The sequence below is a fragment of the Mauremys reevesii genome, linkage group 23, assembly GCF_016161935.1.
Source record: "Mauremys reevesii isolate NIE-2019 linkage group 23, ASM1616193v1, whole genome shotgun sequence".
Taxonomy (NCBI): domain Eukaryota; kingdom Metazoa; phylum Chordata; order Testudines; family Geoemydidae; genus Mauremys; species Mauremys reevesii.
In genome coordinates, this window is record NC_052645.1 from 21,623,550 (window position 1) to 21,635,765 (window position 12,216).

At 47.5% G+C, this 12,216-nt stretch overlaps 1 protein-coding gene across 11 annotated transcripts in view; it reads right to left on the reverse strand.

Annotated features, from left to right (window-relative positions):
- The window catches only part of GRIK3 (glutamate ionotropic receptor kainate type subunit 3), a 118,013-nt gene that overhangs the window by 53,552 nt on the left and 52,245 nt on the right, over positions 1 to 12,216 (reverse strand). For 10 of the 11 annotated variants that reach the window (XM_039511553.1, XM_039511552.1, XM_039511555.1 and 7 more), the window contains 2 exons: positions 10,126 to 10,233; positions 4,433 to 4,546 (listed from right to left, as the gene is read on the reverse strand). In XM_039511553.1, the coding sequence (XP_039367487.1) occupies positions 4,433 to 4,546; positions 10,126 to 10,233 (222 nt within the window). Of the gene's footprint in view, positions 1 to 24; positions 64 to 4,432; positions 4,547 to 10,125; positions 10,234 to 12,216 lie in introns of those variants that run through there. The other variant, XM_039511562.1, reaches the window with a different exon arrangement.

Below are 12,216 nucleotides of genomic sequence, written 5' to 3' on the forward strand. Positions count from 1 at the left end.
GTCCAGTATCTCCCATCCTTTCTGCTGCACTGGATCAGGTTACATAGCTACCTTGTCCAGCCTCTGTTGGGAGATGTGATTACACAGGGGTGTTACTGGATAGCAGTGTCACAGCACAAGTGCATCATTGGCAAGATAACGATGGAACAAATGTTTTTAATTGCTACTTTCCTTAGCTTTTATCACTCTTGGAAGGAGAGGGCTATCCCCCAAGCATAGCAAAAGTCAAACATGAAGAACCCCAAATTATCTGTTGTGCCTGGCTCAGAATGATGTTTCAGGGACTGGAATAGCAGGAGCTGCAGGCTGGGAGTGAGGTGCATTGGCAGAGCTGTGGAACTGGAATGAGAAGCGGTTCTTCAGGTGAGGCTCGAGGTGCATGAACAAATTGTTGGGCTGAGGATACATTTCACACTGCTTGTAACATGGCACTGGGACAAACACTTGTCCTTCTCTTTTATACCCAGTTCACATCCACACATTCTTTTAGGAACCCTAGACAATATGTCATAAAAGACGATACTCTCTAAACCCTACATGACCTAGCAATTCTTCCCCATCTCTAACATCCACGATTCTTTGACAGAAGAGGCTCCTTGAAGGCACTGCAAGGAGATTGGCCGGAAAAATTATTGGCATAAACAGAATTTCAAACCTGATCTACGCAACCTGCCCAAGTTTTGTTATCGTTTATTTGTTCTAGGTACTGCGTTATTTCCGGTTGCTGCCGATTGGCACAGCACGACCCAGCATTGCGTAACGCAGCCAAACACAAACCAAGGCGACTAGTCATAATTCATTAGATGTTAAATAAAAATTCATTCTGATCTGCTGCCTGCTATCAAATCCAATGGTGAAGGCGAGAACTAAATACAGTGTGACAGTTGGAGACAGAGAAGAGATCGGTTAAGTATCCATGGTTTGCTGGATAACTCAATTACTTTGGGCTAGGTTGTCACGTACGTAGTTATGAGGGGAAAGAAACCCAAGCGCTGCAGTTACAACCCGTGCGTATAAATGAATTCCGGGCTAGTGAGAAGTGACAGACTGGCAGCGCTGGAGCACGAAGTACCCGCAGAGCAGGTACAACCTAGGCAATGGCAGGACAAGGACCCCGGTGGTACCCACCCCACCTCCTGGCACGGAGCGTCAGCTCTGACCTTGAAGGGCCTCATCTAGAAGCAAGACGGGGGTTCAGTCTCTAAGGCCCATGGTCTCTCTGCTAAGATTGTCAGCAGGGCGGCTAATTTGGGGCTTTTGTGCCTTTGGAGTTATGGGGGCATCTGTCCAATAGAAAATCTGCTGAGACTGACAGGTCACTTCCTAGAGGGCTGCTGAGCAGCCACCTGACGCTAATGGCAATGTGCGACAGAATGTGCCCCTCCTTAGATCAGGGACAGAGAGGAAGCCCCTTCTTAGTCCCCCGAGCCACCAAGGCCCCAGAAGGGAGGATACTGAGGCATGTGTTTGCTCTTATTTTTTTGCTGTAACGAGAATAGTTACATCTGAAGCAGACACCCACCGCTCTCCCCTGCCTCTCCTGCTAGTCAGTCAGGCACTTGCACAGCCTGTGCAGTATGCTAGTTAAGAACCTTTCTTGTGCCCAGTGCAGGCAGCCCCTCGCTGGGCCTTCAGCACGCACCGGGACAGAGAACATACCTGAGATTCAGCACAAGCGTTGACGTGGAGGTTAAGAAATGTGCAGCAGGAACATGGCTACTGGAAGTGTAGTGGCGTCTACCCAGCAACACACAGAATCACTTAGTTGTTTGGCACGTGTGGACAAGGAGCAGCTGTTTCTCGGGAGTGTGGGAACAGCAGGGGATGCTGCAGCTTAGCACCTTACATGTGCACTGGCAGAGCTGTACGGGGGAGTTTGTGCAGCACCTGCTTGTGCCCTGTCTCAGCCCAGCCAGCACGCTCACACTTTCTCTGGGCACCAAATTTCCTCTCCTTCTCGTATTCCTCTTCCTTTCAGTTCCATTGCCCAGATACACAGGTATCGAAATGCCTCCGGGTGCAGTTAGAATAGCCATTCACTCAGCACCGTGTACAGCATTTCTAGAAAGTACCAACTAGCTCCCATAAGTGCTCTGTTCAGTCACAACAGCAAGGAAGTGCCGAAGTTCCCCATGCTTCCCCCCCCCCCCCCCCCGGTTCCTTACATCTTCTTGTCAATTGCTGGAAATGGGCCATTTTCATTACCACTACAAACAGTTATTTTTCTCTCCTGCTGACAACTGCTCAACTTAACTGATTACTCTCCTTAGACTGTGTATGGTAACACCCATTGTTTCGTGTTCTCTGGGGATATATAGATCTTCCTACTGTATTTTCCACTGCATGCATCCGATGAAGTGGGCTGTAGCCCACAAAAGCTTATGCTCAAATAAATTTGTTAGTCTCTAAGGTGCCACAAGTACTCCTGTTTCTTTTTGGAGTGACAATGGTGCCATAAACCCAGGCCTGCCTACCAGGCAATGAAAGCAGGTATCTCCACCAGGTCTTCTGTGTACCTGATTGTCTGGGAAAGTATTCAGTGGGCCAGATTTTCTCTTGGTCTAAATCAGTGCTGCTGCATTGATGTCAATGGCGCCATTTTATACCAAACAGATTGACTCAATATCTTTTATTTTAACCACTAATGCAAAAAAGGATCCTCCGCCCCCAAACTGTGAATTCTAACACCAGTGAAAATATTGCAGGATATTCACTCTTTATAGTGGGCTCTGATACCTCAGAGTCATTGCTCAGCACATCAACTAGCCTTGGCTTCTCTTCAGGTGGCTAAAGTGCCCAGAGCAGCAGGCCCAGCTTGCAGGGAGGAATACATCTGTTACCAGATGCGTTAAATGATCCCCCCAGCACATTCCTGGGAAGGGCCAGGGCTTCTGGGAATGCACTCACCATCTGAGCCTTCATGCCAGCTGCCATGGTGCAGAGCGGGATTGTGGGTAGCTCGTTTGAGATGCTGCCTGAGGGAAAGATCTCCCCAAAGAGTGAAATGGGACAGCAAAGCCATTCAGTTCTCTCTTCGGGGGCCTGGGGCAGAGAGGAGATGGTTCCCTCTGTGCAGCCTTAGGCACCAATGGCACCTTTTCCAGCTCCTTCTCAAACATGGCCTTCAGCTCACCTCCTCTCTCCCCAGCCTCTTTCCTCCAGTGGCCCCCTGCTGTCAGGTTAAAGGGGCAGGGTGGCAGGTGGCCTCTCCACTTCCCCATCCCCTTGTCCCCAACTGGTGGTCAGAGGAGCACGGAGACCCCCAAAGCCAAGTCCTTTGTGCACATTGTTCTTCTGTCTCCATAAGATGAGACACAGCTAGCAGAGCTCTGGTCGATTAACTCAAGACACATGCAGCACTCCCACCCCATCGCCTCACCCAGCCCCATGTTTAGTGTATTATGAGCGGAAACAGAGGGACGGGAGGGAGCCAGTTTGGCATGGCACCTACGGCTGAGGAATGCAAGTTGGGTCACGTGGCAACAGGACAATCACAGGCCTCTTGGGATGTAGCACCTGCCTCTACGCACGCTCAATACAGATCTCCCTCAGACTCTGTCCACCTTCTGCGTCAATTACTGCGAATGAAACATTTGGAACTGTCCTACAGAGCAGCTGCGGGATTCAGGGCTGCTAAAGCCTGCCCTGCCCAGCTGATAAACCAGGAGACACTGTCAGCGTGTGGATATGAGAGAGTGTGGAGCAGATAGCGATATGGATGCAGGTCTCCCCCTCTCTCTAGTCCAACCTCACTTCTATGCAGGCAAGGGCATGTAAGCCACTGTTCAGACAGACTCACCAGCCGGGGCATGGAAAAATAAACACCCCAGCTACAGGTCATTCCACATCCTTTCCTGAAGGCTTGATTTCCAAACTCCAGACAAACCAGCTCAAACTACTGGCTAAAAAGCACCCATGGTCTATCCAGCTCCAGCCAGGTGGGAGGAGAGAGAACACACCTTTTCTCCACGGTAGCCTCCTCTGCACTAGCTCCCCTTCCCTTTTATAACCCCACCCAGATCAGCCATGTGCTAGCAGGTGCCTGGGAGCCATCACACCTTCTCATGGGGCAGGAGGTAAAATGCTGCTAACCAGTAGAGGTTAATTGGTCACCATGAATGAGGCAATATTTGCCAACCATGTGCACCCAGGGCACTGAAATCTCAGTGTCTCTTATCTCTTGTTATCTTAAGTAAAGCGAAGAGCTGAGGTGTCTCAGGTACTGCTGTGTGGCAACTGTTGGTGTCTTATTGGTGACCAGCGCAGGTTTCTGACCTCGCCAATAGCACAGGCAGCTAGGAGAGAGCCCCAAAACATCAGGCCAAAAGCAAAGGGACTGGCAAAGCTACTGCAGCATTGTAAAGCACCGGAGAAGTCGCACATTTCCAGCCATTTATATACGGATGAAAAATACAAGCCAGCAGCCTCCTACCAGAACAGTGGTGACAATAAGAGATCTGTTGGTTAGTGAGTCTGTAACGTTGGGCCCTCGCCCCTTGGAAATCTCCGTGATGTTCAAACCATCAAAAGGATTCCACACTCCAACCTGAAATGAAACAAAGAAACAATTTACTAGACACTTGACATGTGTTGTTCAGTCTCTTCCAGGATCCCACAGGCCTGGCTGAAGAGCAGCTATTTCTGTCCTCTGCTGCACAGGCAAGCAAAGCTGAATCTACCGTGTTGGCTGACCTAAACAGAAGGGAAAGTGACACTAATCCTGCAGTTGCAGACCACTCCAACAGTCACCTATGCAGAGCGGACATTGCAAATATCTAATGCCTTTCCTTTTTGCTGCCCTCTAATGGGGGAAACTGATCCCTGTGGACAAATATGGAGGTCCCTGATGTCTAGAATTTGGGAATTCATTCAACAGTGGACAATAGCGCCATGCAGCACAGGAGCTCAGTGAACTTTGGCCAAACCTCACAGTGATTAGAGCTATTCCTGAATCAAAGATTCCCCAATGCAAATGTCTTAAGCTTTGGTGAACAGCAGGGCTGGCACCAGAAACCCCAGATTCTAACACTTCCAAACTTGTGAAGAGTTAAAAATTTAGATCATAATTTTGCAGCTTGGCCCCATCTCCTATAGGAACCAAAAAGAGGTCATGGGATGTATTCAAACAAAATACAGGCTTTGGCTGCACACAAGGGATGTGTTTAGACAGTATTTAGAGTCATTTGTGTTGGAAGGAGTCTTGTGGGTCATATAGACCAGAGGACAGGGGCTGCAGTCTCGATCATTCGATCCTTCCCGTATTGTTAAATGGGAGGGCATTGCAGCTAGGTGGGAGGAGAATTCTGGTACGGAAAAGGTTGAGAACACAGCTGGCTGGAAAATGGTATTTCTGATGAAACTTTAAAAAAATAAAACATTTTGGGGGTGGTTGCTGGAATTTTTGGGGTTTTAACAAAAAACAGGGGAGGGATAGCTCAGTGGTTTGAGCACTGGCCTGCTAAACCCAGGGTTGTGAGCTCAATTCTTGAGGGGGCCACTTAGGGATCTGGGGCAAAAATTGTCTGGGGATTGGTCCTGCTTTGAGCAGGGGGTTGGACTAGATACCTCCCGAGGTCCCTTCCAACCCTGAAATTCTATGATTAAAAACATTGGTTGGTTTCCATTTTCAAAAGTCTAAAAGTGTTTTCATTGAAAAACCAGCAAGTTTCAAAAGAAATAAAGGATTTCCATGAAAACTTGTGTTTCTTAAAAAAATTAAAAACCACAGCCAAATGTGATCGAAGTTTGCAGTGCCACTGCCCTCGCTGTACCTATTTAGTGGGCATCCTCCTCCTAGGCTTTCCATCTGGCACCTTCTCTGCAGCACTGGACTCATAGGTGCAGGAAATAGGGGTGCCGGTGGTGTTCCAGCACCTCTGACTAGACTTAGAAGTACATGGAATATATGTGACTTGCATCACAACTCATTGTGTCTCCTATGTATTTTCTATCTGTGATCGTGTGAAAAATGTGTCTGGTCATGTCAGGCTCGACCATACACACTAATAGGGAAACTGTAACCTTATGAATTCTCCTGTCTGGTTTGCATTGCAGGATTGCTATTGTTCAATTCCCCCATGGATGGAGCACTCATTTTCTCCAATGGACAGAATAATGTCCCTGGATCTAGCACACAACATGAATGTGAGAGAAGAAATTTACTCAAGTAATTAATTAAGATTTCTCCATTCAAATAATTTTGTCCTAGGTGGGAGTGTTTGATTTCACCCGGAGATCACAGTCTCCTTGCAGAGAGAAGTGCTGAGAGGCACTGGTATTAGAGAGAGAGTTCAGAAATATGAACTCCTGTAATATCCTGTATGTGGGCAGATTCCACATTCCACCAGTTCCACTCAGGGCAACTGCATCGAAGTCCCTGGAGGTACAAAGGGCATAACATTAGTGTCACGGAGTGGACACCAAGCCCATCTGCATTTAATTTAGCTCCAGTTTGCACCACCTTGAAAACTGTTAACATTGGGAAGAATATGAGCTGGACACAAAGCAACCGGCCAGGAACTCCCAGCTACCCACTTCTAGCAAGGGACGATTACCCTACAACTGCCCATCAGGGAGTTCTTGCACCTTCCTCTGAAGCAGCTGGCGCTGGTCCCTGTCAGAGACAGGATCCTGGAGTACATGGACCATGCGTCTGACCCAGTCTGGGAATTCCTACATTCCCTTATAAAGTATCACAAACAGGGGCAAAGTGTTCATTTTAATCAGTTCTCTTCTGCCGAGAGATAGAGGGCCGGGTCTTTAGCTGAGGTAAAATGTCACAGTCTCTTTAGAACCAGGGGCGCTAGGATGATTGACACCAGCTGTGGGACTGGTCCAGCGTCATCACCGGTATTTGGTCCAATTCCCTTTTAAACGAATGCAAACACACATGGCCGGCCTGCCCTCCAGCTGCAGGAATAGATGCGGCATGGGATGTTACAATTCAGCCGTCCTTTCTGTCCAGCCACCATCTATATTTTACTGTTGTTAAAAGCCTTTTAACAGCACGACTGCAAATGCGAAAAAATAAGGCAAAGAGACTTCTTGGAAAGGAAACTCTTTCAGTAAAGCGCCGCGTTTAACATCTGAATGCACTTTCCTCCACCTTCGTGGATATAGCTGGTAACAACAGGTTTACCGTATTATTATGTCTCTTAGGGTGGTGTGTAGCAGCCCTGTAGCACTAGGCGTTCTGGAAACAAAGTGCGAGACAGCCCCTTCCCTGAGGAGCTCACAGTCCAAACAAAACAGACACAGGTGGAGGGGAAGCCAAGGCCGGGAATTACCCATCATCACAGAGGAGCTTAACAGCACAGCTGGGACTAGACTCCAAATCTCCTGGATCCTGATCCAGTGCCCTATCCACTCTACCACACTGCCTCCCGGTTTTAGACCTGACTGATCTTTTGTAGAGTCTTTCATGCCGGGATCTCACACCACTTAACCAATGCTAACGATTGTCTGGTGAGACAGCATTTTACCACTGGGCAAGCTGATGCTCTGGGAGGGGAAAAGCCCGGTGACAGCCACGCAGAGTGCCCCCGGAAGAGTCTGACTCCTGGGCCTACCTGGCATAAAGGACCGCTCCAGTGACGCCATTGTGCTGTGCCCATTTACATCTAAAGATAATCTGGCCCCTCGTCGTCCTGCTGCAACCGCTACTCCGCACTCTCTCCCAGACCTCAAGAATGCGGGTGTAAAATCTCCTGGCATATTCTAACCTTGTGGCTGGTTGTCTAACGCTGCCCCTCTGAGGCTTGTTATGTCCCCAGATAGACAGAGACAGAGACACAGCAAATAGGAACCGCAGAATATCCAGGTCGATTCATCTACGAGGCCACATGAGCGATGGAAACTTGAAAACAGAGTCCACAGACCAATCCCATGGTGGAGCTAGGAGCTCCTGATTATTTATTTATTTATGGTTTTTGTTTCCTTGATTGTTTTTCTTTTCTTTTCTATTTTTTTTTAAATAATTCAACCTCCCCAGCAACCTCTGGCAAGAACCTGGTTTTATTGCATTCACAGAGCGGGTTTTTGAACAATGAATGCTGTTTGGCAAGAACAGTATAAATTTTAAAAGAGTTTTTGTGAACTTTCTGAGAATCTCTAAATATTTTACAAAAGCCAGGCGTTCCTCCATCCTTCCTTCCAATCACGCAGCAGTTAAAATATCAGAAGATTATTATTGTTAGAGGGAAGAGAAGCAATACTATAAAGAGCCTTTGGCAGTGCTACCTACTCCGCTAAGAATCCCTTGCTAAGTTTTCCTTAAGAAAAATGAAATACATGGAACTCAAGTCTGCATTAATTAACTTAAAAATTAAAATAAAGAAAAAATGCAAATATTCCATTAAGAGAACTGTGCAAGTCAGATAGTCAAACAACATGTAATTATGTTTGGGTAATACTGCTTTAATCCTCAGAACAGCCAGGAGGCAGCAGGATCAGAAGCAAATCCTAAAGCTCAACAAATATAAGCTATTATACATAATGCAAAGTACATATTGGGATTCATGCCGTTTGGCATTTCATTAGTTCAGATTAGCTATTAACAGAATCTTAGTGTCCACCGAGATTTGACATCGATACTTTAAAACCTTTCTAAAGTAGACAAAAAGCTTAAGAAAAAAAAAAAGCAGAGCTACAAAATCTTGTGTCTAGATGGAGATTAGACATAAAAGCTGAACATCCCTGAGGAATATGCTTCAGGGTTTGGCAATATCCTGTGAGCATTTTGTGACACACAGTAGTAATAAATACCACCACGGCCAGCAATTCTATCCTACAGCTGAGGAGTAACTACGCTGACTGATAGATATTTTGGCAGTACTTTAACGTTCAGATTCACATGATATCCAAAACGTTTGTCATTTTTGCCTATTACTCTACCGGGATCATTATTGGTAAGCAGTCCACTGGCTCAGGGAGCTGGGTGGGCTGATGTTACCAGTGGCACCAATCCTAGCAACCCACTTTGCAAGGTGTCAGCAACCACCTAAGGGGAAAGCAGCGAAGAATCAGCCCCCAGGGTTTCTCCCATCCCTAAGGTTGAAGGCTCTCTAACCGTGGCTAGCTAGCTCACGGAGACTGTAATGGCACTATCTGCAGCCTGCTTCGAGCACAGCGCATGTGAATAGGTGACTCTTGGTGTGCATTGTCCACGGTGCAGATCTTTGTTCTATTCAGGCAACTTGCTGCTCTGTTCTGTCCACTGAATGAACTGCTCTCCCCTTGAAAATGATGTTTTAGGAGTTTTAATGCTTTGAGTTTTCTTTGTTTTTTAAAGCGGTCCATGAAACAGGAATGAAATCCCCATGAGCACCTGAGAATCAGCCCTGCACTTCAGTGGCATTATATCCCTGTATCCAGCAGGGATCTGTGCTAATTAGGAAGATTCTACATGGTTGTGTTTGTGCAGCTACCTTGCATCCCCAGCAGCAGGATTGCTGCTGCAAACACTCCACATCCAAATGGGACATTTCCAATCAGGCCAGGAAACTAACCTGTCCTCATTTTTTTCGTACCCTCTCTCGGATATCAAAAAACAACAACAAAAAAAACCCCCCATACATTATCATCTCCTCCGAAACTCAGGCTGCAAGAGGGCCAATCAGGGCTGTAACAAACTGGGGATATTTCCAGCCTTAGGCAATTTTCATAGCAGGAGATCACACCGAGAGGGGGGCTTTAAAGAGCTGCTGTGGCTTCCGGGAAAACACTTCATAAACAAACTGTAGCGTGTCGGCAGCACTTGGGTTGGGCTTTTCCCCCTCCCATCATTGGGATGGAAAAAAAAAAAACAGGCTCCTGACTGCTCAGGAAGTTTCTTCTGCTTCTGCGGCTCCACCATTTCCCATGTGTGTTACCACAACAATCTTACATGGCAACTAATTGTGACAACTTGGGCTGAGGGCTGCGGGTTCAGGTGTGTGAATGAGTGTGTGTGTGTGTGTGTACGTCAGGAAACAGGAGCAGAGCAATTCCAGGTCAGCAAATATCCTTATGTCAAATAGGCAGATATAGGAGCTTTGAGGCTGATGCACCATTTTCCAGGGGGCCTGAGTGGATCTTTTGAAGGTTTCATTCACTCTTTAGCTAGCAGGAAGGACAAACTTTACTGACCTTTTCTAGACCATCTTCTTTGAGGCTGATGATGTCCAAGTCAAAATCTGTCCTTAATCCACTGGTTTTGTTGAAGACAATACGCCCCGTTAATCCTTCCCATTGGGCCTGTGGAAGGGAGAGAAGTCAGCACAGCAGTTACTCAGCTTCATAAATCATCGTTTGCTATTGCTGTACAGTGCTTCATTTTAATTACTCCTTACACTGATACTCTCTCCCCGACGAGCATGATTAATTAATAATCACCTCCATCATTGCTCATGCTGCAGCACGGGCTGGAGCATTCCATAAATTCTATTATACTCCTTGCCCTGATTTACATTTGCACCTTTTGTGTACAACATCGATCTCGGGACGTGTCCCTGGCATGCTGGGTCGGTGCAAAACTAGCTGTGTTTCTGCTCGTGTCTTTGCAGCTCTGACAATGTCTGGGGGAGGGTGTGTGTGGGGGGGCTTTCAGCGTTGGACAAAGCCACTCAAACACAAACAAATCCCCCTCACCTGCCTCCATGCCGGGGTAGTCCAATGTTTATTTACCCTTTGCAAGGTGTTTTGGAGTTGAAAAGTGCTGAGTATTTTCACCTCTGTTTTTCAGATGGGGAAAGTGAAGCACAAAGAGGCGAAGACCTGCTCGATGCTTGGAAGTTTGGGGCTGAATGCTCAAAGGAGGTGGGCACCTAAGTTCCAGGGCTGGGGCCACTGCAATGCATAAAACTCCACCTGAAACCGGGCAGGCATCTCAACGCGCTCCATGCTTCAGTTTTTGCAGTAAAAATTCCAGAAGCACGTCTCTCCCTTCAAGGGTTGCTTGGGCCAGAGAACAGCTGCAGAGCCTGGTGGTTTCAGCACTCGCCCAGCACGGGGAGATCCAGGATCCAGTCCCCCTGCTTCAATAGCTCGTTATTTATCCACAGTGCCACATCTTCAACAGGAGGGACTGCAGGACTCCCCCATCAGAATATCCCACAGCTCTCACCTGAAAGGAGGCAGATCCCGGCTCAAATCTTTCCCCCCCTTTCAGATGGGGGAGGGCGGCCTTGAACAGGGCCCAGGGATCTCCCTTCTCCCAGGTGAGTGCCCTAACCACTGGGCTGACTGTTCTGAGGGAGGTTGCTGTCCTTCTCCCACCTTGTCCTGGGCTTCATGCTAAAATGGCATCGGGACCTAACTCCGAAGCGGTGTCCTGGCTGAGAATCGCGCTCCCTGCCACCTGGACTGGCCCCAATCCGGGAGAGGGGTGGCACTTCGCACCTGTCTCCCACTGGCTGGCTTCAGCTTAGCCTGCTGGCTTTTGTGAATCTCAGTTTCGGTGCCTATCTCTGCCCAATCATTGTATAAAAACAACGAGGAGTCCGGTGGCACCTTAAAGACTAACAGATTTATTTGGGCATAAACTTTCATGGGTAAAAACCCCACTGGTTCAGATGAATGGAGTGAAAATGACAGATGCAGGCATAAGTGTATATTGGCACATGAAGAGAAGGGACCTTACAAGTGGAGAACCAATGTTGAAGGCCAATTCAGTCAGGGTGGATGTGGACCACTCCCAGTAATTGATGAGGAGGTGTCCATACCAAGAGAGGGAAAATGGCTTTTGTAGTGAGCCAGCCACTCCCAGTCCCTATTCAAGCCCAAACTGATGGTGTTAAGTTTGCAAATGAATGTTTGAAGTGGGTTGTTTGAATGAAGAAGTGGGTTTTTTACCCACAAAAGCTGATGCCCAAATAAATTGAGGAGTCCGGTGGCACCTTAAAGACTAACAGTTGTTTTTGTGGATATAGACTAACACGGCTACCCCCGGATACTTTGCATTCATTGAATAGGTGCCTAGGCACTTCAATCAGGCAATGTGAATTGCAGTGATCTTCCAGGCGCCTAGAAGTCAGTCGTTATGAGGCTGAGCATCACAGTCCCCAACCCCTTTCGAGCGTTTGGCCCTTTGCCACTTTTACAATGCCAGTGTTTCTAAGGCAGCAACCCTGCACCCCAGGGTAGACTCACATAAAATGCTTAGGAGAGTAACTCTTGTTCCAGTTTGGCAAAGAGAAATAAGCTCTTTTGGTACAAAGCATCTTGTACCAATATAGGAAT